This window comes from the organism of the source record quoted next, unplaced genomic scaffold (genome assembly GCF_019419815.1).
Source record: "Pyrus x bretschneideri cultivar Hongxiangsu unplaced genomic scaffold, Pyrus_bretschneideri_v1 Contig47, whole genome shotgun sequence".
NCBI classification, from domain to species: Eukaryota; Viridiplantae; Streptophyta; class Magnoliopsida; order Rosales; family Rosaceae; genus Pyrus; species Pyrus x bretschneideri.
Window position 1 is genome coordinate 2,938,105 of NW_025999784.1, and position 26,471 is coordinate 2,964,575.

At 37.1% G+C, this 26,471-nt stretch overlaps 6 protein-coding genes across 6 annotated transcripts; 3 read left to right on the forward strand and 3 right to left on the reverse strand.

Moving 5' to 3' along the window:
- Positions 1–1,344: 1,344 nt before the first annotated feature.
- On the reverse strand, positions 1,345–6,079 carry LOC103956222 (5'-adenylylsulfate reductase-like 5). Its single transcript, XM_009368186.3, has 4 exons — positions 5,803–6,079; positions 2,947–3,128; positions 2,190–2,314; positions 1,345–2,057 (listed from the first exon to the last, which is right to left on the reverse strand). Exons 1-4 carry the CDS (start codon positions 5,956–5,958, stop codon positions 1,630–1,632), a joined length of 891 nt encoding a protein of 296 aa, XP_009366461.1. The 5' UTR covers positions 5,959–6,079; the 3' UTR covers positions 1,345–1,629.
- A 1,460-nt stretch (positions 6,080–7,539) lies between these two features.
- On the forward strand, positions 7,540–11,048 carry LOC103956224 (eukaryotic translation initiation factor NCBP). Its single transcript, XM_009368187.2, has 6 exons — positions 7,540–7,777; positions 8,187–8,282; positions 8,373–8,477; positions 8,638–8,715; positions 10,484–10,603; positions 10,695–11,048. The coding sequence occupies exons 1-6, from the start codon at positions 7,604–7,606 to the stop codon at positions 10,824–10,826; spliced, it is 705 nt and encodes a 234-aa protein (XP_009366462.1). The 5' UTR covers positions 7,540–7,603; the 3' UTR covers positions 10,827–11,048.
- An 831-nt stretch (positions 11,049–11,879) lies between these two features.
- On the reverse strand, positions 11,880–14,557 carry LOC103956225 (superoxide dismutase [Cu-Zn] 2-like). The gene is made up of 7 exons (XM_009368188.3): positions 14,397–14,557; positions 14,200–14,304; positions 13,922–14,017; positions 13,793–13,824; positions 13,434–13,509; positions 12,205–12,258; positions 11,880–12,058 (listed from the first exon to the last, which is right to left on the reverse strand). The coding sequence occupies exons 1-7, from the start codon at positions 14,533–14,535 to the stop codon at positions 12,030–12,032; spliced, it is 531 nt and encodes a 176-aa protein (XP_009366463.1). The 5' UTR covers positions 14,536–14,557; the 3' UTR covers positions 11,880–12,029.
- Positions 14,558–15,971: 1,414 nt separating this feature from the next.
- Positions 15,972–19,033, forward strand: LOC103956220 (tubulin alpha-3 chain). The gene is made up of 5 exons (XM_048568156.1): positions 15,972–16,148; positions 16,830–17,044; positions 17,130–17,329; positions 17,508–18,016; positions 18,497–19,033. Exons 1-5 carry the CDS (start codon positions 16,036–16,038, stop codon positions 18,807–18,809), a joined length of 1,350 nt encoding a protein of 449 aa, XP_048424113.1. The 5' UTR covers positions 15,972–16,035; the 3' UTR covers positions 18,810–19,033.
- Positions 19,034–19,655: 622 nt separating this feature from the next.
- On the reverse strand, positions 19,656–20,891 carry LOC103956275 (ethylene-responsive transcription factor ERN1-like). The gene has a single exon (XM_009368248.3). It carries the CDS (start codon positions 20,696–20,698, stop codon positions 19,751–19,753), a length of 948 nt encoding a protein of 315 aa, XP_009366523.1. The 5' UTR covers positions 20,699–20,891; the 3' UTR covers positions 19,656–19,750.
- A 2,786-nt stretch (positions 20,892–23,677) lies between these two features.
- On the forward strand, positions 23,678–26,357 carry LOC103956217. Its single transcript, XM_009368179.3, has 5 exons — positions 23,678–23,917; positions 24,027–24,267; positions 25,505–25,808; positions 25,928–26,005; positions 26,112–26,357. The coding sequence occupies exons 1-5, from the start codon at positions 23,902–23,904 to the stop codon at positions 26,160–26,162; spliced, it is 690 nt and encodes a 229-aa protein (XP_009366454.2). The 5' UTR covers positions 23,678–23,901; the 3' UTR covers positions 26,163–26,357.
- The last annotated feature ends 114 nt before the right edge of the window (positions 26,358–26,471 follow it).

Here is a 26,471-nt window from a genome sequence, read left to right on the forward strand (position 1 = left end):
GGGGAAATTCTCTCTGGACATGGGCATGGAGTGTGTCTTGTTTCTCTTGGAGTGAAAGATTGATCCACCATAAGCAAGCAAGATACTTGAGACGATTTGAATGAGTGCTTATCCGTTCTTCTAATAGTGGCGAAGGGAAGGATGCATGGCGGTCCAAAAAGGGACCCACCAAAGAGAGAATTGCTTTGCCTTACCAGATGAGTTTGGTTTATATTTCTTTTCATTTGTTAATGGCTTTTATTTAAATGTAAAGTTTGATTACTAATGTGTGACTTTGGTTAGAGGTTAACTAATGTTCGCGCTCACAAGTAGCTCTCAAGGTTCTCTCTTTTCATCTCCGTGTGAAAAAGTTGTATAGGGACGGATGGATGGATAGACAGAGTGAAGAAAGTGAAGTTTTTAAATGAAAAGGAGATTCTTTTGTTTGTCTCATTCGCACTCCACGGACGAAACCTTGCTTTTTTTAGTATTAAAAAAGGTTATTTTACGTGTGAAATCAAACAACCATGCGTCATACACTTCGTTCGTTGTGTTGTTTACGTATTAAGCTTGAAAACTTGTCACATGTAAGGAGACGTGTTAAGAATAAATCTCATATTGATGTGATGAAGAATTTTGTATAAACTTATCAGTAAATTAAACGACTTCCTATATTATGAATTAATTTCGCGGTAAAACCTTAATGTTTGTTTTAAGCGTGTAGTCAAATCAAAATTTAAAAAGAATTTGAAAGACCCTTTAGGGTGTCTGTTGCTTGTTCGAGTTTGCTTTGGATGACAATGTTGCAAAAGGAAAAGGTTAAAATAAAATAAAACAAGGAGACAAGGGGAGGACGTACAACTGTCCATGGTCTGGAATCTTTATAATTGGTTCATTTTTTTCTTTTCCTTACTGTCCTTCTCTATTTAAACAAAACCCTGGATCAATGCAAAACGACCCAGTTTTACCTGGTTCCACTTTGCTCAGAATCTTTCTTCTTCCTGGCTAGGTGTGGTGGATAAATTTGACGCCAGTTCTCATTAGGGGTTCGACTGCAGTTACAGCGCTGCAATATCTGGTGGTAGCCAATGTCTGGGAATTCTCGAGCTGCTGACAGCTGCGAACCTAATGTTACGGCGGAGATGGTAGATGGCGAAGCAGAGTTGCTTGTGTTAGCAATTTGCTCGATATGGAACACGATGTTTAACCAAGTGGTGGATTCCAGTAGGCAAATTAAGAATGCATGAAAAGCTGCAGGGCTCCTTACTCAACAAGCACTCAATATGCACAGCTATTATCTCAAACATGATACTACATACGTAACTGTTAAGATTTCGATGACTAGCGAAGGCAAGATTATGGCCATGAACGATGAATCGAGCTAGAGATTAATATACTTACATTCCACTTGTACAACCTAATACACTTTCCCGTCAGATGACGAGTAATTTACAAAAAGAAAGCTATTCTCAAATTTACATAGCTTGTTTGCTTTCACCGAAAAAACTCAACCCAAAGGAGGACAGAGGACAGCTCCAGTTATCATCACTACCAGTATAAATATTTGAGAAAGGCAGAGATAACCACCTGCCCCAAAAGCATCACAGCAGCTTACGATGGATGATACACATTAGTTGGAGATTTATACACTCAGTTTGTCGACGATCGAGCAGATGAAGATTTGCCCAAGGAGACAGAAGTTAGGGAAGAAGCCCAAACCCTGGCGTTCTTTGCTCCCTCGTGGAAGTTCCTCGTCTTGCATAATCTCAGCTTGGTCCAAATCCTCCTAACATCAACCATGTGGAGGATACGCCCCATAATTTGACTCGTCTCCCCAAATATTCCCAAGTTAAAATGAGGAACGTATAAGACCCAGAAAGCTTGGAGGCGAGTCAATACCTTCGGGAATATATACAGAAGCACCCTCAAACAGAGAAACACTGTAGCAAAAGCTAAAAAGGGTTCCCTCCTTGATATCTCCCTTAGTGACATGTTACTCATTGATCGGATTATAGATTTTTCACGAATATTTAAGCTAACAGTATGATCGCCATCAATATATTGAACTGGTTCAAGTCCTGAAAGAAACAGGACAGCGAGGACATATATGGTAAGAAATAGTGCAACAAATAGATGAAAAGGAACAGAATATGATAGGTAGGCCACCTACCCCGCATGCATAAATATTCTTCAATTTAGGAGAATTTTACCTGTGGTTTTCTGGTAAAACTGTGCAAGCGAGGAGAGAGTTTTTGGACCATGATAACGCACCATTGATGTCTGATTGACTAGTAGAATCGAAGGGAAGCTATGTATTCCATATCTTGAGAACACACTGCAATACAACGCATCAAGGGCATGACAACATAGCTGTGTTTCCAAAGAACAGATAATAATATAACTTTCTTGCATCCCATAAATATCTTACAGTAAACATCTCTCCAAGGCCATGGATATTATACATCCCAAAAGGCAGGTATAGTAATAATTGTAAGAAAATGAACAAATTGCCTTCCAAGGCCATGGAATCTGCAGTTTTAACTAGAACAATACACCAACAACAAATCTGTACAACATTGACATTTAGATTAGGTATGAAAAACATTATAATTGCACAGATTTCCTTTTTAACACGAAACAAACAAAATACTCAATAAATTTACATAGCTACACACATATTTTCTTTTCCTGAAATCAATGTTTGGCCTACGGCATCAATACTTTAGCTTACCACAGATACAAAAGCAAAAGAAGGAATCTTACACAGGATTCAACATGACAGGGGCTTTTGCTCATGGAGCTATAATGTTATAACTCCAATACGAAAACCTTGGTCAGTTTCCTCCCCTTTCGGAGATTTTTCATTACCGCCATACATAACAGACATTAGAAATTACAATCCAGAACAGAATGAGGATAATGTATTGGGCTATAGATAGAGGACAAAGTACACCAAGTTAAGCTTACCTCGGCAGGGCTGAAGATTGCTCAATGGCCAAATGCTCTACTTGAGGGAACATGAAGCTGAGCTTTTCAAATGTAGGATACATTGTGCGTGAAAGTGGGCACCAGGAAGCATAAAAGAACACTGCAGTATAATCAGTCCTCTGTTGCGATGCCAAAGCTCTGTCTAGGTAGTTTCCATCCACCTGCCAAAAAAAAAAAAATAATAATAAGTAACAACATTCAGAAGTCTCCATTTTTTCAGAGAACAACAGTGTCATGCTAGTGTTGTGTCCTTTCAAAACAAGTCCATACTACCATCGACTGATTATTATGACTCATAAAATAATATTATGGTCAAAATATCATAAAGATTGAAAAACGGATCGCCGTTACATCAAAAAGTGGGATCATTTACTGTTCAAACGGGTCCCCGTTGTTTTCCCCCAAGGCCTAAACCCTAGAGTCTAAACCGTATCCAAACTCTAAATTCAACTTACAGAAGCAGCAAAACTTGTTTACATCCCCTGGACACAAAAAGTAAAACATCAAACAATGAACATGCACGCCAAATTCTTAAAGGGATTATGCCTTTCATTCTAATACATAAAACACAGTAAAGATTAATGGCACTTGATATGCATCCTTAGACAACAACAAAATTTCTGATAAACATGGAGATCTCGCTTTGGTGCCTAGAATTTAGTCTCTTCCATATTCAGGCACTACTATGACCATGTGTAGATAACCAGCCCTTATTTCTTCATACCACCACCACAATACTCCATTTTGATCCCCCAAAACCACTTTACTAACACCTTGTTTCAAGACCATCCAGCAGCAGTTTTCCCTTAAGACTATCAACCTCTAATCAACTTTTACATATTATATATCATAATCTCTTTCATCGTTCCTAAACTTTCCAACAATAATATAAACAGTAAACAGCCAGTGTTTCACAACCTACTACTTTACAACCTCTCAAAATAAGATGCTAAGATAAAAGGACAACAAAGGCAAGCCAAATGTACTAAAACCATTGTAATAGAATGCAGTACTCAAGTAACTTATGTGCCGCAAAATCATATAGTTACCAAGAGAGATCACTACATGACCTTAAGATGAATTTAATGCTCTAATGCTAACATTCTCACCAAATTTAGAAGCATTTAAGATCACAAAGATCAGCATATTAAGTTCGATATAGATGGTACAAACATTACATCTGACTAAAGTAACAAATTTTCTTCTTCGCTTTTTCTTTTGGGTGAGCAATAAATTTAAATTTTTAATTTTTTTGAATGAAATATAGAATCTGAAACACGACTCCCTTAGTTATATGAAACTAGTTGTAGTTTAACATATAATGTGGCTGAGGTTTGGGAGGTAGAGGGGGAATGAAACAACTGCTACATTTAATGCTAAATTAGAAAGAAGTTTCAGTGCAAGGTATGCCAAAATCGCTAAAGTCAATGCAGTAGATTACAATACTACATTTTCCAGTCATATTTAATACGCTTCCATCATACTATGCAAGAACACCATTTTTTTTCTCGACACAAGGACATATGCGTATAATTAAACAATAAACAAAATAGAAAAAAAATACAAGTGCATTTAATTTCAGTAACAACTTAACAATGAGTAAAAAGTTTCTTCCATCATTCAAATCGGATTAAACAAACTATCAATTCTACTACAAAACATCATAGTAGTACACAGTAATAAAGTAGAGAACAAGTGCTTTACTTTCCATATACAACTTAGCAATGACTAAAGAGTTCTTCCATTTTTCAAATTGGACAAAAGAAGTGATCCTGTTTACATGTAAACAAGTACAGAACATCATAGAGAATCTTCAGATCACATCTCAACAAAGCTAGTTTTTTTGTTTGTCAAGCTTAAAGAGGCTAGAAAAGATGCCCATGTTTCAGGTTGAATTTCTTGTCAAATTAATTTTCCCAATGACGATTATAAAGACTATTATGAGATCAAAGAGTAGTTTTTAACCATGCAGGTTTAGTTACCCTACCCAAATACAAGCCAATACTTTAACCCTATTACCAGATTCAAGGCAATAGTCTTTTTTCTAGTGCAACACCCAAATGCTTCTATATGCCTAGCTCCTACTCATCCAATCGTAAAGCTATGTAGTATCATGGAAGAATGGGGTGAAAGGGGGTATGGTTGAATAGATATACATACACGACATTCATATTGTATGTCTGCAAAATTAATAAGAAACTGCAGCAGCTTGCACCACAGCTGCACAGGCACACATGATTTACGCAAAACTACCTCACAAGATTCTTCCAAGGCAGCAAAACTTCTATGCAAGCACAAAAACTAATAGCTTACTCATACAAAGTTTTACTTCGTAGCAAGCTCTTAAGTGGATAATGCATTACTATCACCACACCCGCAGAGTGACTAGCCAGAAATCCTATCCAACAGGTGACCAAGTGCTTTGACAGAATTATATTACCATGAGGTCAATACATATTCGTACATTTCAGTAACAAAGCTATCTCAAATTTCTATCTTAATTTCCTTCTTTAGCTCATTGATCACAAATACAGCGACTTAACAAATCCAAATTCTTTCAAAATTTCATCTTTTCTTTCATCATTCTAATGCACATCACAGCAACTATCCTTTTGCAATTAAAACCTTGAAAACCGAAATACCCAGCATTCAAAATCACCAAATTTGATTAAAAATTGAAACAATATCCTAAAAGAAATTGAATCCAGACATCACCAACCCATAAAAGTAAGAGATTTTCAATAATCAACAGAGTCAACAACAAAAGAAACAGTAAATTAACAAATAAATGAATAATTAATCAGTTATGTAAGAAATCGGAAGTGTAAAACACACCTTGAGGGGTGGGTGGGGGGAGATCGAGATGGGGCATTGAGATTGAAGGCTGTAACGGAAGAAATCGGACTCGTGAGGGCAGAGAGCAGAAGAAGAAACTAATCGAAACGAAGCTGCCAAGGCAGCGACATACAACAATATTACAGATTTATCCATAGACGATGAACAACGATAACCAGTCGAATCGACGAATGGGAGGAGAAGAAGAAGGAAGAGGAGAACACAGGCGAGACAAGGGCAAAATCGAAAAAATGGAAAAACCAAAATAAGGGTATGAAATTTTACGAGAAACAAAATCTGGGATAAGAAGAATTGCAGCGCAGCAAAAGAAAAGAGTGAGAATTTTTCATCAGCGTTGACACTTCGCCCTATCTTCCTTCCTCCACTCGGCGGCGGCCTCGTGTGTGAATAAAAATGGTGCTCAAATTAAAACCAGACGAATCAGATAATATATTTTTTAAAATTAGAATCAATTAGTATCTTGAGATCTATTGCCTATCATTTACATATTGTTATTAGCATTCCAAAATTTTTATTCTATGTATCTAACTTTTTATATTTAAAAATAAAAATACACTTATAAGAAGGTCAAAATGAGATGTTTAGAATACTAATAATATTTCCATTTTTCTATATCTCATAAGTATTATTCTTGAATATGGATAGTCTATGAGGTTTTTTTTTGTAAATAGTTAAAAGCATTTCAAGGAAGGTGAGTAAATGTTGCTCTTTTGTGAGAAAATAGTTACGAGCTTTGAATTGTGAAAACAAATCTATTTATAAAGCAAATACGATAAGCATTCATCTTTCAGCGCTCGTTAAAAGCATTCCACCAGAATTCTTCTCAAGAGTTTAAGCCCATATATATCATATTTGATTCCGCCTATGAGGCATTTCTTGCACCAAACTATATACTAGTCTAGACTTTCGATGTGGATAGATTAACTAAAAATTGGTGGTGCCACGTATTTAATGAATAATTGTTTTTACCTAATCTCAAGCCTTCAACAGCCTCATCATACGTTGTTTTAACTCCATTGTGTCATTTTCCATGGTCTCCTTCTATGTTCCTACAAACAAACACAAGACATTGGAGATAAGTCGGCATAGGAGGAATGGTGGCATAATAAAAGAAATTGGTACATGCGATAGGTATTAAGTTCGAATCTCGTGAGTGGCGAATTTAATACCAAATTAGATTATCCATTATATGATTTAGCTGAACTCTCCTTCCCTTAATGTAAAAATATCGATGTACTAAAAAAGAATGATCAAATTTTGATAAATAAAATGTATATATTTCAATTTATTATACATGTTCATATTTAACATTTTGTTATGATATTATGAAACGAAATTACTGAGATTAAAAATTAATAATAATTAAAAAAATTAAATTAACGATTAAAACACCCTTTAACTTACAATTTGCCAAAGTTTTCACTATATATTTAATTAGTTTTTATTAAAGAAAGTAATAAGAGAAAACCCAATTGCGGTGAAGCTTGAAATTCCTCAAAGCCTTTCAGGTCTCGAAAAAAATAGATAACCGTGTCTTGTCATTTTTTTTAAAGAGAGAAAAAAAAATTGTCCAACCCAAAACCCAATTGCGGGCTAATTGAAATTGAGCCCAAGACCATGTCGTAGAAAGCCCGAAACAAGAAGAAGAATAAGCCGCGTTTCTCTTCTACTTTCATTTCATACGGTGTTCGTCTGTTGTTGCTGTGCGTTGCAGAGAGAGGGGAGGGAGAGAGAGAGAGAGAGAGAGAGAGAGAGAGGGAATTAGGGATTTTGGGGGAGGATGGAGTTGATAGCAGAAAAGGAGTCGAATAACAACAACAATGAGAACAACAACAACGTCACCAGTTACGCGCAAGCACTCGTCGTAGACTCTCACGATAATCATCCCAAGGAATCCGATGAAGTTCGTGAACGCCATGCTCGCGACCTCAAAGCTGGCCTCCATCCCCTCAAGGTTCCCTCTCTCTCTCTCTCTCTCTATATATATATATGTGTAGGGTTTAGATTGATTAACCTAGAGAGATTCATTCATCTAGATAAAGTTGTGGTCTTTCATTAGTGAATTGCTGCTCAATTAGCTGACTTTATTAAGAATTTATGATTAAATTGTTTATATTTTAATTTTCGCCCAAGGAGTTGGATTTCTGTTGAATTGTATATCTAGGAGTCAGTTTATTTTTATCTCCGTCTTTTGTTCTCATCAATTTTGTAAAACGATACCGGGTTTCGTTCGATTCAGTTTGTCTACTGTGGGTCCTTCGCATACCAAATTCTTGTTCTTCCATTCTCTGTTTCAAATGCAGGTTCAATTGGCAATCTTTGTGTTTTTGTGTAACTTATTTTTGCCATGTTTTTATGATTAGCACAAGTTCGTATTTTGGTACACTCGTCGCACCCCAGGAATCCGGAGCCAGACACCATATGAAGACAATATAAAGAAAATTGTCGACTTCAGTACGGTACAATATCTACCTTAATATCAGCAGGAGGAAATGTGATTAAGTGTAATCTTTTCGTTTTATTGACTTGTTGTTGCTTGGATAATATAGGTTGAAGATTTTTGGGTCTGTTACTGCCACCTAGCCCGTCCTTCTTCTTTGCCTAGTCCAACAGACTTGCATCTTTTCAAAGATGGAATCCGCCCGCTCTGGGAGGTAATTATCTGAAACCTGACTTTCAGTTTGCTCTTTCTAATCACTTGGCTAATTTTGCTTCTTATTCCTTCCTATAGAATGCAAGTATCTTATTGTTTCTTCAAAGAGATTAAGTTTTTGAATGACAGAATGCCAACATGTCTGAAATTTTGTTTTTCAGGACTCTGCTAATTGCAATGGTGGTAAATGGATAATACGATTCAAAAAGGCTGTGTCGGGCCGTTTTTGGGAGGACCTGGTAAGGATAAAAACTGGAATTTTCTCTTTGTTGTGGTATTACGCGATTGCCAGGCTACTTTCATACCATCAGTTGATAATACTATTTCATTTTAACCATGTTGGATTTTGAAGAAATTATCCTACTGAAGCGTTGGGTTTCAGTAGGAAATTGGCAGATTCTCTGAACACTCAGAAGAGTCATCTAATTCTTCTTAATGATGCTTTCTGAAGATTTATGCCTGCAGTAATAAACAGTAATTATGATTATTATCAGATTATTGTATTCAGTTATCAAATAGCCTACCTTCATAGTCCTACTATAGGGGTGAAAAAAGAGGGACTAGGGAATACATTGGTAGTGATTTATCAAAGTATTGATGAAAATATATAGTAAAAAGTTACGGAAATGTTGTTGTCTTAAAAATGTATAAATTTTAAATGAAGCTTTAGGAATGTTATATGAATAATTAGTGCACTGATGTAGACTTTGTATATCCATAAGCCCAACAGGATCAAGACTAAGCTCTTGTTTAGCAAATCACATAGGAGTAAGATTTTGGTCAATTTTCATCAAAGCTGTGGTCCTCTTTCAATGATATGCTGGGAAATTTTATGCCTCAGTGTCGACAACTCAACATATACTGATACTCACCTTTATCTCGGTGACATATCGCCTAGATGTCAGTGATACCTTAGAAGAATATATCATTCAACCCATAGAGTTGGTAGCACCCTAAAAAATTTGAAATTTAAGCTTGCATTCACCTGGGTATACCCAACTAACTTCTAATCCATAGAGGTTATCTGTACGTGGTACACAAAAAGGAAACCATATGATCTTCTTAAAACTGATTATCGTTGCTCAAAACCTAGTATGGCATTAATTTGCACTGGTTGGTTGTGGAATATTAAATGGGAATTTAGTGACAAGTTACCACAATGGAGTTCACTTAGGACATTCAACTGCATATTAGTCCAACCCTTACAAGTATGGCATTAATTTGCACTTGTTGGTTGTGGAATATTAAATGGGAATTTAGTGACAAGTTACCACAATGGAGTTCACTTAGGATAATCAATTGCATGTTAGTCCAACTCTTACAAGTAAAGCATTTTTTTGTCTTTATTGAGACCCGCTTTAGAATCAACGTAGCCATGCAGTAATTGGAAGCTGCTTTTATGTTTTCTATAAGGTATTAAAGTATCCTCAGGTGTAGCTTAATATTACATTGCTTTCTTTATACCAATGTACTTTGTCTCATTGATTTTGTTGAGTAATGAAATTCTTGCTGCAATTTGGGTTGCTTCCAATTGTTTTTTACTGATCTAAGAAGGCAAATTCTGGCAGCTACAGGTGTGGGATCCTGTTCTGCAGGATCCCAGACAGTAAGAACAGTGTCATTGCATTTTTCACTTTTATTACGATGGGTTGATGCCTTTAGATTGAGGTGTAACTCTTGGGGTGGGTTTGTTGCCCAGAACCCTGAATGAGCGTATTTTGGCATCTTTCTAAATTACCTATATTAATCTCTTGATGCTATAGGAATGGATCCTACGGAAGTATCTACAAATGCCTGGACATGCTTGACATATGAATTTATATGAGTGTGCATCTCTTATGGGGTTTCACTGCTAATTTAATGTGGCTTTGTCTAATGTTTTTTTCAGAGCTAGTTGAGATATTTGGGCTGGGGATTGGGGCTATTTAAATGTAGGATATATTCGTTAGAGGGTAGGAAGTACCGACTAGAACTTATTTCTTACTCCTACTAATGTATTATGCGCAGGTTCTTGCCTTGGTGGGTGACCAGCTTGATTATGGAGAGAACATATGTGGTGCGGTACTAAGCATCAGATTCAATGAGGATATATTGAGTGTCTGGAATCGGAATGCTTCTGATCATCAGGTTTGTAATTTATAGCAGTTTGCTACTTGTGTTACTTAGTCTTTTCGTCAGCGTGTTAGTGTAATCTCTTGACGTGGCTTTTGTTAACCAGGCTGTAATGGCTTTAAGAGATGCGATCAAGCGGAACTTGAAGCTTCCACACAGCTATCTCATGGAATACAAGCCACACGATGCTTCGCTGCGCGACAATTCATCTTACAGAAACACATGGTTGAGGGGCTAAATTGATGCCACCCGATAAGAGCACTAGTTGCAGAAAAGCTTTTCGGGAAGGCGACTGATGCACGACCAAAATCAGTAAAAATCTTGCATGACGAACAGGAGACGCGCAAAGTCTGGAGACTTGACAAGTGGTGGCAGTCCGTTAGGTTGAACTGTAACAGAGTGTATCTGTACTAAATTAACTTACTGATGGATTATCAAACAAAATAACTGATTTGACCAACTGATTATGTGCTTTTGCTTTATCAAACATTGCTATCGTGCATGTCTCCTTTAATCCATCCACGCCCAATTTATATGTTTATTCCTTGATGCTGTAATGCTTAATGTCAAAAACCCCATTCTAATCGACCAACCACGCAACACAAACTGCCCCGCTCGGGTAATAAACATCCATCGCACATTTGAGTGTAGTCAAATAGGTTAAGAGTAGTGTGCCCTTTTTCTGCATCAAATTTCAATTCCCTTGAACCCCTTCAACATTGTTTTAGATTAGACTAATTAGAATATCGCTCGCCTGAAAAAGTCACTTTTTATCTTTATGCAATGTATTACAGAGATGAGGTGTGAGAATCAGTGACGTGTTGTACCAAAACATTGAAGGAACATCAGCAGGATGCAATCATTGTATCAATGTAAATGTAAACACTAGTGGCACTGTTCCACCAGATGCTTGCTTGTAATATTCAAAAACTAATTCATTAGGCATCTAATATTTGTACATAATGTTAATTGTATTGCTTACGATGATAGTTGATCGTCTAAGTGACGAGATTTGCTCCCCAACAATTTTACACCGAGCGTTCTGTTTGTAGTTTTCATTTTTCATGGGAGAAAGAATGTAAGTGAGAGTGGGAGGGAGGAAGGAGAGATTTTTTTTTTCCTTCAAGTTTTGTCTCATCATTTATGCATTCTCCGTTCTCACTCCCTCCTCTCTTTCTTTCTCCATTCTTTCTCCATCCTTTCTCCTTTACTTCTCCCATATGTTTTTCGTTGAAGCTAAGAAAATCGAAACAAAAAGCTAAGAACGAAATGGTTATCAAAAGGCTCTAAATTAGACTTCTCGTCTCCCAAGTTCATCTTATATACCCATAGAATATTATCATAACATGCATAAAGAACGCTAAACACAAAGGAGTAAAAAAGAAAGGACTAAACCACATTTACTAGGTTATTTGCTTTCTGTTCTGCAGCCATTCTTCTTTTACACAGATGACTTAAGGCCAATGATACCTGTCGAAAATCATTATTACAAATATAAGAAAGGGTGTGAGCGAAAATAGAGGAATGACGAAAAAACAGTTCGCGGGACCCTGCCACTGAATTTGATATAAACAATCTGCCAGCAACAACAAATAGCTAGAGAAGTGAAAACATACCACATCCAACTCTTGCTCCTGCGTTCCCGGTAGTCTTGCTAAGTTCATGTCCACCTGTTCAATCGGGGATATTTAGACATCAGGGCAAAATATCGATGATATCATTCATGTGAAGATGAATCAAAGATCAATCCACAGCACTGACATTTGCACTAGCAAAACTGAAGATGGCAGAGTACATTGTTGACAGAAAACGCAAACACCAAATTGGTTTAGTGCTTTATAATTTCCTAACATCATATACTAGCAATAACAGCACAGAGCCACAAACTGGAAAATCATCTGTGGTACTTTTTGTTACAAAACATATATGACTTTAACAGCAATGTGAAGGGCTACAAAACAGGTAAAGTCACCCACTTTTCTGTTAAGACTTAACGTCAAAATCAAGTTCTAAAAGGTATGCAAGAGAAACTATTTCTCAAGTAAGAAGTGCAGCGCTTCTTAGAGTGTTCAGTGATTAGTACAAACCGGACAAAAGTGAGAAAAATTTCACAGCATGAATAACCATTATTCAGTCTTAATTATCATGAGTTTGTTGTCCTTGTGATATAAGTACAAGAAGATGCTTTGCAAAAACACAAAGTACATTCATCTATTTTGTATTACAGTATCTCAACAGCCCTAAAGGATTAACGACTTCAAAATGAAATATTTTGAGGATCATTACGAAGTCTCACAAGGTTTTAGTTCCCATGAAAAGAAGATTCGTTGCAGATTCACAACTAAGTGACTTAGAATTAGATACCTGAGATAATCTAATAAAGATTGATACTTTGACATAAAGTTCTATAGACAAATATCGGCCTATTAGCCGATGTACCCAAAATAGTTCAACAAACAAACATTTGATCCCCACAGCGTAGTTATTTGCTTTCTAGTCATAAAATCAGTAGCTGGTGCCAATTGATACTGATAATTCAGAAACGAAAACTTGAGTGATCAAGTAATATGCACAGTTTCTTGTATGATTAAAACTTCATCTCTTTGTTTAAAAAAAAATTACAAAAGTGATCGCCCGTTAGAAGAGAGAGATGACAAGAAATTTGTAATCAAGGATCACAAGCCTCAAAATCATATTGTGAATGTGTAAAATTCCTTTTGGGTTAAATAATCATGGAATAGGAAAACTTATTGCTTTTGTGTCAAATAATCAAAGCAGATATCAAACTACACAAAGGAGCTGAAGTAGCAGCTATGTAATTCCCGACCAAATTTTACATGCTTACCTTTACCAAGATCATCAGGATCAGCGTGCACTACGACTGCTCGCCCAAGAATGGAATCAGGTCCGCTCAGTGGAATCTAAAAAAATAGATTAGAAAAGTATAACGAAGGGGGTACAGGCAGCAATCCAAGGGCATATGAATAATCGCATAGCTGCTGACAACATGCTAGCATTGTAGATAAGCCCATGACATGCACATACATGTTTAAAAACCTCGTGGATTGATCTTTACAGCGCTTCTTCTATGAATTTAGATCCATAGAATGAAGTATCTAGGCATAAATATTTCTTCATATTCATATTTAGGTCCATAGAATGTTACGAATATTTAGTAAATAGTAAAGGAGAAGGAATTGTTACCTGCCAGTCCTGGAGAGAAACCTCAGCAACTCCTGCAGAGTTAGTGAGAGCGCAAATTTTAGTACAATACTAAATTAACTTCACACAGAAAAGAAAAGCAATAATTTTTCATAGTTGTTTTGTTCATACCATCTGGGCCTGCAACAACGTTACCCAAATCGCCAGCGTGACGCTCCTTATCCGAAGGAGCTCCATGCTCCTTCTTCAGTGGATTAAAATGAGGTCCTAAAACATCAAAGATTAAAATTTTGAAAAGTCTAAACCAGTAACCACCCACCAAGAAAAATGAAGAGTATGGAGCAAGTAAAACCCATTAAAGAAACAAGAATCATGTCCTAGATGCAATGAAAAATTACATAAAAAGATGAAGAATTGAAGCAGAAACTGAGAGAGAGAGAGAGAGATACCAGTGGAATTGCAACCATTGGAGGTATCACCAAGAGCATGGATATGGAAACCATGAAGGCCAGGAGAGAGGCCACTAATCCTCCCCTGTATGCGTGTAGGCCCCCCTGTTCATCATTCATTTGATTTCCGATGAGACAGTAGGGAGGGGGGGGAGAGAGAGAGAGAGATGAGAGAGATGAGAGAGAGAGAGAGAGACCGTTGGAATCCTGAAGGAAATGAAGGGAGCCTCGGACGTTGGAATCTCCGGTGATAAGAGCCACTGCTTTCACACTAGCCATTTGATTTCCTCCTCTGCTTTCTGTGCTGTTGCCGCTGTCCGCCTTTTCATATCTCATGTCATTTTCATTTCTGGCATTTCAGCTTCCCTCCAGCACATGGTTTTTTTTTTGTCGAATCCTCTAGCACATGGATTGGAATTTGGATTAATTCTTGGAAATTAATGAAAATGATTTGAAAACTTTGAGTTTTAATGATAAGGACAAAATAAAAGGTAAAGTGAATAGTACCATGATTGAGTTTTTAGTGTAAAAATGTGATTTTTCATTAAAGTGAGCAGTACCTGTGAGTTTTTCGTTAAAACTTCCTTGTATTTATCCATCTCCAATCGAATGTGGCCTCTCCAATCGAATGTGCATCTTTAGCCTTGTAATTATGCACTAAATTATATTTTAACGAATAGTATCATATCATATTTTATACTATCTCCAACTGAAGGGGTCAAAAAATCATAAGCCAAATATAGCTCTTTAACAAAAAATAAAAACACAAGGCCATAAGCTAAACATATCTCTCTCAATAATTTATTATTTTAATTAAATTAATATAGTTAAGGAAGTGCTATTGACACTCCAAAAATCTCATTCTACACTCATCACAAGAATATTTTTCTTTCTAAATATAGAAAGTTTGGAGTGTGAAATGAAAATTTTGGAGTCCCAATAACAATTCCCTATATTTAATTAAATTAAACTATTATATTAAAATAGTAACTCTCCAGATTACTTTTCTTTCTCCTTCATCTCTCTTGTTTTGATCTTCCATTGCAGTTCGTATTGAGTTAGAAAATGGTCCATTGAAACACCCTTTGGCATAAAGAAAGCACAATAACGAAGAAAGCACGGTATTCTTACACTTGCCACAAAGCCATGCTTGACATTCTAACACCAATTAGTCGTTGGAGGGTAAGTGGGCTGGGCTGGAGGTTTGGCTGCTGGAAATGGTCAACTCGCTTGCCTGATTTGGGGGTTTTGGCCCAGTGGGGCCCACAAACTCTTTGGCTTAACCCTCGGTTGGAGGTAATTTTCATGTCATTTCAAATTATTTTTAGCCCTATGAGCTTTTAACCAAGTCAGTTAGAGATAGCCTTACTTTCAAGTTTCAATTTAAATGATATTTCAAGGGCATGAAAATCGTACTGTCACAAAATAAATTAAGAACTTAACACAAATACAATACATTAATTAGATAATATTTTTTTTTTTTTAATATCTAGAACCACTAATTATATGCTTACAGGAAAAAAAAATTATATGGTTACCAAAAAAAAAGAAATAATTGATTATAATTGTTTACCCAAAAAAGCCCAACAACCAATAATAACAAAGATGTGATATTCATACGTCTTTTTTTACTTTTTACGTATATTTTTAATTTTTAACTGTGAAATCAGATGATTGAAGAAGATAAGGTAAAAAAAAAAAAAAAAAATGTGTGGATAAGAGATCGTAATACCAATCATCATTAAAACAGAAGAGATTAGAAGAGATAACGTTGTTGTTGCATTTCTTTCTCTGGTTGTTGTAAGTAATTGAAGAGAGAGAGACAGAGAGAGAGAGATGAGGGAGATAATAAGCATACACATCGGACAAGCAGGGATCCAAGTTGGGAATGCGTGCTGGGAGCTCTACTGCCTTGAGCATGGCATTCAGCCTGATGGTACCATGCCCAGGTTGGTACCCCTCTCTCTCCCCTCTTTCACTCCCTCTCAATTTCTCTGTTTTTTTTGTTTGTTTGGAACTTTAAATATATATTCCTGTGAAAAATCTCAATTTTTTTAGTTTTTGTTGATGAAATTGGGAATTGGGTTATACTTATGTTCAACAAATCTAGCAGATGAGAATTGGATTGGCCTAAATGCAACATGGTTTCTTGCTACTTCATTCATGAAAACTAAAATGTGGGGAGTTTCGTAATGCAGCATAATTTGTGATTCAGATCAACACACTGAAAGACCAATTCTTTTTGCCTTCCTTTGATCTGTATTATCGTTTCATTTCCAATTTAGAGGAACCTTGATTGAATTCTGGGCTTGAATTGTTACTAATGTTAGCTTCCTGTCTAGATTTGGAAATGTTGGATTTTGTCTTTCTTGGAGTTTCAATCAAGTTTTGATGATTTTTGCATCTGTTGAGATCAACCTTGGAATCGCAGAGGCTTGATTGAATCTATTATATGAACACATATGTAATGTGTAGGCGTCGGTTTCTTAATTGAAACTCAGACGCCCTCGTCTTTGTAATGTGCAAATGTCAAGAAATGTCATGATCTCTTTACTGAGTGGATCCTTTTGCGTCAATCTTTTGTCTTTTCCCACTCTTCTGGTCTTAAGAAGGTTTATATGTGAATGCAGTGACACCTCTGTCGGCTCTGAAACCGATTCTTTTAACACCTTCTTCAGCGAAACTGGTTCTGGAAGTCATGTGCCCAGAGCCATATTTGTTGATCTCGAACCAACAGTTATCGATGAAGTCAGGACTGGGACTTACCGACAACTTTTTCATCCTGAGCAACTTATTTCTGGCAAAGAAGATGCTGCTAACAATTTTGCCAGAGGACACTACACGGGTATAAGAATTTCTTTTGCACCGTCGAACTGGCATTTGCATCTATTACTTTAGTTGTAACTGGTTTTCTCTGTCGACTGCTACAGTGGGGAAGGAAATTGTGGACCTATGCCTTGACAGGGTAAGAAAATTAGCTGATAATTGCACTGGCCTGCAAGGGTTTTTGGTATTTAACGCTGTTGGTGGTGGCACTGGTTCTGGTTTGGGTTCATTACTTCTCGAACGATTGTCTGTTGATTATGGAAAGAAGTCAAAGCTCGGTTTCACCATTTATCCTTCTCCTCAGGTACATTACTTTAAAAAAATACACAATATGATAACTGGATGGATCTTTGCTGCTAAAACCAGTATTAGTGAACCCTTGTCCAACTTGTCTTTTTCATCTGCTTCCACGTAACGGTTCTCTTAATTTGTTGAACCATTCATGTCCATCCGTCTACGACAACTAATCTTAAAATGTGCAGGTCTCCACTGCTGTGGTAGAACCCTACAATAGTGTGCTTTCCACACATTCTCTCCTTGAACATACAGACGTGGCTGTGCTTCTGGACAATGAAGCCATTTATGATATCTGTAGGAGGTCTTTAGACATTGAAAGGCCAACCTACACCAACTTGAATCGTTTAATATCCCAAACAATCTCTTCTTTGACAACTTCGTTGAGGTTTGATGGTGCCATTAATGTGGACATTACAGAGTTTCAAACTAACCTCGTTCCATACCCTCGTATCCACTTTATGCTCTCATCTTATGCCCCTGTAATCTCCGCTGCAAAGGCCTTCCATGAGCAACTATCAGTTCCTGAGATCACAAGTGCTGTATTTGAGCCCTCAAGTATGATGGCCAAGTGTGATCCAAGGCATGGGAAGTACATGGCATGCTGCTTGATGTACCGTGGTGATGTTGTACCAAAGGATGTAAATGCTGCTGTAGCTACCATTAAGACAAGGCGGACAGTTCAGTTTGTGGACTGGTGAGTAGACATTCTGTGCATCTAGTTTCATTAAAGTATAAGCCTAAATAGAATTTGCAACAAAATTGATGAGATGGGCCTTACTTTATTATTAATTTCAATATTTCAGTTCTTCTTGTTCAGGCACTGGCAATGACATTTATTTACGGTCACACACATTAAGCTTAGGGTGTATTAATGCTGACATTTTCTTAGTATATCTCTAGAACATTTGTGGGTTAAAACATGTTTTTGGCATCATACTCTCATTGTGTATACATTAATTTCTTATCCACTGGTAGCAATATTAATGGTAGGAAACCCTTGTTTGTAGACAAAGTGGATTCGAAAGAACCGTCTTAAGGGGAAGGATGATGGGATTTTCAATGCAGATTATTCGACTTTATAAGCTATTTTTGTTGTCTTTTGTGTTTATAAGCTATTTTTTGTCAAAATCTAGAAATCTGAATGAGTGCTTTATATTTATATGGATACTTTCAGGTGCCCAACTGGTTTCAAATGTGGTATTAACTACCAGCCCCCGACAGTGGTACCAGGTGGAGATCTTGCCAAGGTGCAACGAGCAGTTTGTATGATAAGCAACAACACTGCTGTAGCTGAAGTCTTCTCCCGAATTGACCATAAATTTGACCTTATGTATTCCAAGCGGGCATTTGTACATTGGTATGTAGGTGAAGGAATGGAGGAAGGTGAATTCTCGGAAGCTCGTGAGGATCTTGCTGCTCTTGAAAAAGACTACGAGGAAGTCGGGGCAGAAGGCGCTGATGATGAAGATGAAGGGGAAGATTACTAAACCATAATACTTTGGGATTCCCTTCCATAGCCATCTGTCTATCCCACTAGACCTCTTGATTATTTTGTTTCTTATCTAGCTATGCATTTTTCTATATCCTTTTTTTCTTTCGAATGACATTGTGTTTTGGTTCTGCCCTTGTAATGGTTTTCGAAGTACGTTTGTCGTGTAAAAGTAGCCAACTTCCCATTACTTGAAATGAAATAATAATATCTTTGAAACAATTGAGATCCTCCCAAAACTCGAGACCTATATCTTAGACCCCAAGTTATCGAATGGTATTGTGTTAATTGGTTGGTAAGTTAATACGACAACTCTGCGTAGGTCGTCTCCGCAACGTGACGCATGATTCGAACGGTTCATTTTTAGGTTCTCTAACTGTTTTGTACCACAATTTCAATAACCTTTAATTCATTGCTGCTTTTAAGCAAGACAGCCTCTTGTCATCACATCTGGTTGTACTTGTATCCAAATCCCCATCTTACCGAAAAAATCAACGAACTAATTAGCCGAAACATACATACATCTGTACAACAAGACGGGTTTAATTCGGCTCACATCCAAAGTACGTCTCCTCGGAGTTTCTTATTTTGATCCGTAAGAGAAATTAAGGGCGTTTACTTTGAAACAACATGTCAATTACAATCGTTGAGCTAGCTAGGGAACCTTTAATTAGCAACACTATAAGTTTCAGCAGACATTGGTCTTTAATTAAATCCGCAAGATTAAGTTAATGCAAATAAATTTCTGATCCATCTTAATTTATAAGAGTTACTGAGTTATTATAACCCGTCGATCGTATACGTACCCTAAACCCCTTTGAGAGTATAGAGTGATGAAATAAAGGAGCAAAAAACAAAGTTGACACGCAACAATAATAATTGAAGAGAACGAGAGATGAAAAATCCATGCCCACCTTCAATTCAATTGATCGTAATTAACTAGCAGAACAAAGAACACAACGGCGGAAGATCCCAAAGCGCTTCGCTTGGATCATGAACTGTTTCCATATACTCTTGCACCCCATTCATTGCATAGAGCGAAGCCGATATCTGTCTCTCCACTTTCATCCTTTCGAAATCCATCAACTCTGAGTCAGCTTCACCTGCGGTACTAGTTGTAGTAGTACTCTCCGCTGAAGACAAAGCAGCCGCCGCCTGATGTTTCGGAAACTCAAACGCTTGTTGAGCAAACGAGAAGTGGTCAACCCCCGTTTGATATGACCCCCATGAAAGAAGGTTGGATTGGGAATTATTGAAGGAAGAACTCAACTCAAACTCTTCGTTGCAGTTTCTCAAATCCGGTTTGTAAACATCGTCAAACAGCAGAGAATTATCTTGAAATACCTCTCTCGAAAGGGAAGTGGTGTCACTGCTGCTGCTAGTTGAAGTACTACTAGTACTTTTCCGTACTAGTTGTTCAGACGGTGGCGGCAAATGATCATGATCAGAACTAGTACTACTACTAGCACTAGTACTAGTACTACGTTGTAGTAGGGCTAGTTGTTGCTTAGTGGCTCCTCCTCCTTTTTTCGTGTTGAGTAAATTTCGAATGCGAGCAGCAAGAGGGGAGTCCATAGACACGTGGGTGATGAAGTTGGTTCGGGTGTTTGAGCCGCGAAGAAGGCAGGCGGCTTCATCATAAGAGCGGGCAGCCTCCTCCGCGGTCTCAAAAGTTCCGAGCCACATCCTTATTTTTTGAGTAGTGTCTTTGATCTCGGCCACCCATCTCCCCGAAGGCCTCTGTCTCACACCAACAAACTTGTTTGCGTTGTTGTTGCTTCTACTATTATTATTTCTTCCCTTCAACTTCCCTACTTTGCTGCTGCTTTTCGGAATGCCTGCAGCTGCAAAGGAAACTTGCTTCGGCTGTTGGAACTGAAACTCCATTGAAATTAATTAAAGAGAGAGAAAGCCAGTGCAGGTTTGATTTAAGCTAGGGTTTGATTTAAGGAAATGGAAGAAGGGGAGGCACTCCTTTTGTATTAGCTAGCTCTGAATGGTAGTAGGAAGGTCGTCTCCATCTCCTTATCTGGTTGTGGGAGCGGGATTTATATATTCTAGGGTTTCTGAGTTTTCAACAAGCAAGTTGGTCGTTTAGGAGCTTCTCTGTGTCCTTTTATGTTTGTTGCCTTATGAAACACATATTTAATGTTTAATGTAGATAAATTCTCTCTCACAAGAGACTTATTTGCTTTTCCATTTATACCCTTATTCGAATTTCACAGCTACAAAATAATAATTCTTCATTTTACGGAAATCAATCAATTGGGTACGTAGCTTAAGTATTTTAGAGTGTTAATCGTTACACCCGAATTTTGCTGTTTAAAATTAAAGCATCTTTCCCACATCTCTAATTGTACCCAAAGAAATTAATCTTATGCACATTACTAATTACTAATGTGAGTAAACTTTCATGTGTAGGAGTAAAAATTCTTAACTACTTCAACTATAAAACTCTCTCGCCACTTAGTACTACGGTCTATTAGTATTTCCCTTTATTTGTAAGTGAGAGATCTTAGGTTTGATTCTCATCAAATGCTAATTTAAACCATATTATTGTTGAGATTTGATGATGTGTGGAAAAGTTTGTCCCACATCGGTGAGAGACATGACTTGTTATGGGCTTATATGGTTTTAGGCTACTCTTCATATTGCCAATTGATTTTATGGTAAAATCTCAATTTCATCAATTATTACAAGCTCATTGTGAGGCTTAGCGCACTCTCTTACCCCTTTAGTGTAAATAACATCAATACAAAATATATAAAAAACTATAAAACTCTCGCTAACGTGTCGATTACTCAATATTTGTTGATCATTTTCTTACATACGTCACAATGTTGCTTTTTTTATTCTTCACCAAATGTCGCCTATTTACCTCCTAAAAAATGTCACCTATTTACAAACAAACTAGAAACTAGAGAAAAGAACTTGAGGATTTTAAGGACATAACACAAAAGAAGAGAGAGAGAGAGAACAAAACAACAATAAAAAGGTCGTGAAGGCACGATAGGCTGCCACTTGGAGGCACCAAAATCATCTTCTAGACAAGAGCAAGAACAAGAACAAAAAGAAAGGTTCAAATTTAGGTGAAAGAAGACCTAGTCTGTCATATGAAACAAGTTACATCTTCAAGGGCGTTGCTTCGACACAACCTACATCACCAGACAAAATTTGTTTATTCCTTAATATATTAGTGCTGGATTCTTTCTTATATTATTACTAGATTCTTTCTTTGAATAAACATATACTATATATGACAGGTGATCCTCATCAGTATCATCACTAGATATTTCACAAGTTGGTTATGAAAAAATGGTTAAAAACTAATGCACATCGGTACCAAACTCCTAGGTCGAATACACTTTGTTGTCTCAGACTGAATTTATAGGAATCGATAAGGAAAATAATCATCACGCGCGGTTATATCTCTATGCACATTTATATTTAGTCATAGCATTTGAATCAAATGAAAGAAACAAAAATCAATAGACTTTCTTTAAACATAGATGTATTTAAGGATAAAAAAGACGTGCATAAATCGTTTTCTAATTATTTAATCTGGTATATGAATTGTGACAAAAAGATCTGCAAAGGATCATTAAAAGCCCAATATATTCATTAAAAAATAAAATATCATTAAATTTTGTGAAAACTCGTCAAATCTATAAGGGGCCTTTGTTTCACCTTCTTAATGGGACTGGACTAGCTAGGATTATTGTCCCATGTTTGGTATGCTCGAGGACTAACTTAAATGAGACTAGCCCGGACTCGTGTGGACTCCAGGCCTCGTTAGATCGTCCAAATTAGTTCGGCGTTGAACCATGGGATTGCTAAGAACACCTTTCTCACAACGTTGTCTCCTTCGATGTTCCTCGTCTCTCTGTCTCTCCCTCTCCCTCTCTTTGCTCTCGCATGCTCTCTCCACTGCTTTCGTTCTCTCACTAATGCTTGCGTCATTTCACTCTCTCCTCACCCTGAACCCAAATCACGTCCTCTCCGTCTCTCTTCTCGTCCTGCTCGATGTCGAGCCGATCTGCACGACCCAACCTCGATGTTGAGCCGATTTCCACGACCCAACCCAGATCACGTCCTCTCCTGCTCTCCTCGTCCTGCTCAAATCAGAGTGTCGTTGTTGGGTATACAAGGAACGCAGCTGCGATTTCGATTTCGATTGAAATTGAATTTTTGATTGTTTGTGTTTTGGGAGCTTTATTGATTCAAATGGGGGAGAAAGATGTGGTTGCAAGTAGTGGAATTTGGACGAAGAGCTTTATCAATTGAAAAGGAGGAAAAGCTGTGATTGGAATCTATGGAGTTTGGACGGAAAAAAGGAGAGGGAAGAGAGGTTTTAGGAGTGTTGTATAACAGGAAAAAGAAATAGAAAAAGAAAAAAAGAATTTATTTTATTATTTTTATTATCCTACTTCTTAGTTCTGCACCAAACGCTTCATTAAGTTAGTCTTACTTAGTCTAGTCTAAGCCAGTCCAGCTTAGTCTAGTCCGAGATAGTCCGGTGCAACAAACGCCCTCTAAGGTCACAATGTGAATAAGTAATTCAACATAAAAAAATTAAAAAAAAAAAAAAAAAGAAAGTGAAACACTGTATAAAAACGATATAGCCTCTAAATAAAACCACATGGGAAAGAAGTTGAGATTTGAGATTGAAGGCCCACCTACATTTCACAAAACTCTCACAAAAGGGCTAAACCAAAAACCAAATGTGCAAATCGAATTCATTTTGGGCTCCAAAAGCGGGCACACAAAATCCATAGCACCACAACCGTTGATATTCAATCTATCGGTTAAAGTAAACTTCAGTTATTTTGATTGTCTGGGCCGAGGCAAAGGATAAAACGAGAAATGCAATAAGAGAAAAAGTGGAGGACAGATAAACAACAGAGAGGAAAGGAAAAAGAAGTAAGAATTCACAGAATATGGGAGGAAAATACAGAGAATAACTCCAGAACAACAGCAAAGACAGAGGAGGCGGAGAAGCAAGATTTCCAGAAGAGGAGTCTCCATCTCCATCTGGGCTTTCATTGTTTTGGTGAAATTTGCCGGAAAATCCTCGAAGTTTTGTAATTTACATGGAAACATCTCATCGTAAGCTTTCTTCAACTGTTCAGATTTTGATTTTTCACTTCTGGGTTTCATTTGGGAAGATGCAAGTTTTGATTATTTATTTATTTAATTTCTGAATTTATTTTCGCAGGTATGGAGACGGAAGAAGAGAGGAATAATAAGAGAGCTTCAGAACCAGAGTTCTTCTTGCAGTGGGGGAACAGAAAGAGACTCAGATGTGTGAGAGTCAAAGGCACAGAAATCTCAGCCGACAGATTCAAATTCAATGGTGGCATGTGCAGGACAATTACATCGTCTCGGATTCATCGCTTTGCGGTCTCCACTTCCGGAAAAAATGACATCTCTGGATTTCAATCCAATCGCCTCACCAGGTTAGAATATTTCACATGATTTTTCCGGCTCGCGCCTACGACCTGTTTTGGTTTCCGACTACTAGTACATAATTTGGAGCCAGGTTTTTTTTTTTTTTTTTTTTTTGGCTCATTTCTTTTTTGGTATTATTTTGATCCCAACTACTAGTACATAATTTTAATTCCTTAACCTCTTCCCCGACGCATTATTTTCCGGGATAACGGAGAAAGGGAAGTGATTTTTGCACACCTTTTTTACCTTCACATCACACCCGTCGAGTGTTTATCAAATATAGCAAAAAAATTAACTTTTAATTTTAAAAATGTTACTTTTTATAAAAATTTTCAAATATATCTAAAATTTCATTTAAATAAACACAAATACTTTCAAATTTAATAATTAAATAAATTAAAAGTTTTTTAGTTACTGTCGCCTCAAGCTCCGGTCTAACTTTACCTTCGCTTCGACACTCCACCACCACAACCCTATCCTCTTTGAACCCCTCATCACCGACATTGAATGCTGCTGTGGTTACTGTAAGTAGGAGCATCATAATTTCAATCATGCATTCAACGATTTTTTCTTACTAATATCATTTTTAGTTTTAAATATAAACATAGTTTTTAAAGTTAATCTACATATCGTTATATGATTGTATTTCTGAGACCCACGTGATATTACATCATCACGTTAACAGAGCAATTGACAGATTTTTCATAAAAAAACTAAAATGATCACGATGGATAAATTCAAATAAAGGCTAAAATGATTCACAATGGACAAATTCAAAAATACTACTATTGATTATCATTAATTGTTAAGGGCCATATTAAGGAGGTATGTCAATATCACGGATCATTTTGGCTAAAAAGCTTTTAATTTATTTGATTGTTAAATTTGAGGGTATTTGTGTTTATTTAGATGTAATTTTGGATATATTTAAAGATTTTATAAAAATTGACATTTTTAAAATTAAGAGTTAATTTTTTACTATATTTGATAAATACTCACACCCACCTTTCTTTTATAAATATAGTGTGTTTTTCTGGACAAAGAGAAAAGATCAGTTTAAAAGGTAAAAATTGATGCCATTTTTTATATATAAGGAGTTTCTCAATTAAGAATCAATCAGAATATGACAAGCGGAGCCGTTGTCAAGCCGTTGAGTGTAGTTTTTTGTTCTCTGATTGAGCTTTTGAAGTGTTTTTTGTCTAATTTACTGATGTTATTTTGTGGGTATGTTTGGTTTGGTTACAGGAATTCTGATGGGGCTCTGCTCTGGTGTAGCGCAGGTGAGAACCGAAAGTCATCTTCACCAGAGAAGGAGGAAAGGTACTACGCCACAAGAGGATCAGTGGGTGTGGATGAGAGTTGTAATGGCAACGGGAATGGGAAGGTTATGATGGACGGAAACAGTGTTGAGGACCGGGGGCTTGTTTGGCCGAAACTGTACGTCAGTTTGTCGAGCAAGGAGAAAGAAGAGGACTTTTTGGCCATGAAGGGTTGTAAACTTCCCCAAAGACCTAAGAAAAGGGCCAAACTCATCCAAAGAAGCCTACTTGTAAGTCCTCTTGTTAGTTTCTCGGCTATTTAACAGATTTGAAATTGGACTTTATTTTTCTCGTGTGGCTATGTGGGTTTAACTTTAGCTTCTGATGCTGATTTTTGGTGGGGTTGTAGTTGGTGAGTCCCGGTGCATGGCTCACAGATATGTGCCAAGAGAGATATGAGGTTAGGGAGAAGAAAAGTACCAAGAAGGTACTTGAACTGGAATTACTATATCATTTGCTGCATCATTTTTCTTTATTTTCGAGGGGTATGAGTAATCGTATTTTGATATTTGGTTGATGTTTGAATGATGCAGAGACCAAGAGGATTGAAGGGGATGGGTAGCCTGGAAACCGAGTCGGAGTGATAGGTGTAATTTATACTGAATTTTGTTGAAGCAGAAGGGAAGACAGTTTTCTTTGGTCTGTTTAGAAGATGAATGCGGTGTGTAATGTAGAGTGGTAAGGCTTTTGTTCGAGTAAAAGGGGGTTATTGTAAATTACGAAATTATGTTTTGTATACAAGTGTGAGCAATGAAAAATTATGTTTTGTAGTGTGCAAATATGGAGAGGTTTTTGGGGGAAGGGGCTTCTGTGTCATGACCCGAATGCAGGGGTACCTCCTTGTGCGTCTCTTAAGAGGACGGATGACGTGAGGCAGGAATCCTTACCCTGGA

What these genes read in the sequence shown, in the direction of transcription:
- LOC103956222 (XM_009368186.3), bottom strand. Translation starts at nt 5,958, where the DNA reads ATGGATAAATCTGTAATATTGTTGTATGTCGCTGCCTTGGCAGCTTCG. An exon ending in CCCCCCACCCACCCCTCAAG is followed by an intron (nt 3,129 to 5,802) that starts GTGTGTTTTACA and finishes TTTTTTTGGCAG; the next exon opens with GTGGATGGAAACTACCTAGA. An exon ending in GTTTTACCAGAAAACCACAG is followed by an intron (nt 2,058 to 2,189) that starts GTAAAATTCTCC and finishes TGTTTCTTTCAG; the next exon opens with GACTTGAACCAGTTCAATAT.
- LOC103956224 (XM_009368187.2), top strand. Translation starts at nt 7,604, where the DNA reads ATGGAGTTGATAGCAGAAAAGGAGTCGAATAACAACAACAATGAGAAC. An exon ending in GCCGTTTTTGGGAGGACCTG is followed by an intron (nt 8,716 to 10,483) that starts GTAAGGATAAAA and finishes TATTATGCGCAG; the next exon opens with GTTCTTGCCTTGGTGGGTGA. An exon ending in GGAATGCTTCTGATCATCAG is followed by an intron (nt 10,604 to 10,694) that starts GTTTGTAATTTA and finishes TTTGTTAACCAG; the next exon opens with GCTGTAATGGCTTTAAGAGA.
- LOC103956225 (XM_009368188.3), bottom strand. Translation starts at nt 14,535, where the DNA reads ATGAGATATGAAAAGGCGGACAGCGGCAACAGCACAGAAAGCAGAGGA. An exon ending in TTTCTCTCCAGGACTGGCAG is followed by an intron (nt 13,510 to 13,792) that starts GTAACAATTCCT and finishes CTATTTTTTTAG; the next exon opens with ATTCCACTGAGCGGACCTGA. An exon ending in AGGAGCAAGAGTTGGATGTG is followed by an intron (nt 12,059 to 12,204) that starts GTATGTTTTCAC and finishes GATTTTCGACAG; the next exon opens with GTATCATTGGCCTTAAGTCA.
- LOC103956220 (XM_048568156.1), top strand. Translation starts at nt 16,036, where the DNA reads ATGAGGGAGATAATAAGCATACACATCGGACAAGCAGGGATCCAAGTT. An exon ending in CCTGATGGTACCATGCCCAG is followed by an intron (nt 16,149 to 16,829) that starts GTTGGTACCCCT and finishes ATGTGAATGCAG; the next exon opens with TGACACCTCTGTCGGCTCTG. An exon ending in TGCCAGAGGACACTACACGG is followed by an intron (nt 17,045 to 17,129) that starts GTATAAGAATTT and finishes CGACTGCTACAG; the next exon opens with TGGGGAAGGAAATTGTGGAC.
- LOC103956275 (XM_009368248.3), bottom strand. Translation starts at nt 20,698, where the DNA reads ATGGAGTTTCAGTTCCAACAGCCGAAGCAAGTTTCCTTTGCAGCTGCA.
- LOC103956217 (XM_009368179.3), top strand. An exon ending in CAATCCAATCGCCTCACCAG is followed by an intron (nt 24,268 to 25,504) that starts GTTAGAATATTT and finishes GTTTGGTTACAG; the next exon opens with GAATTCTGATGGGGCTCTGC. An exon ending in AGAAGAAAAGTACCAAGAAG is followed by an intron (nt 26,006 to 26,111) that starts GTACTTGAACTG and finishes TGAATGATGCAG; the next exon opens with AGACCAAGAGGATTGAAGGG.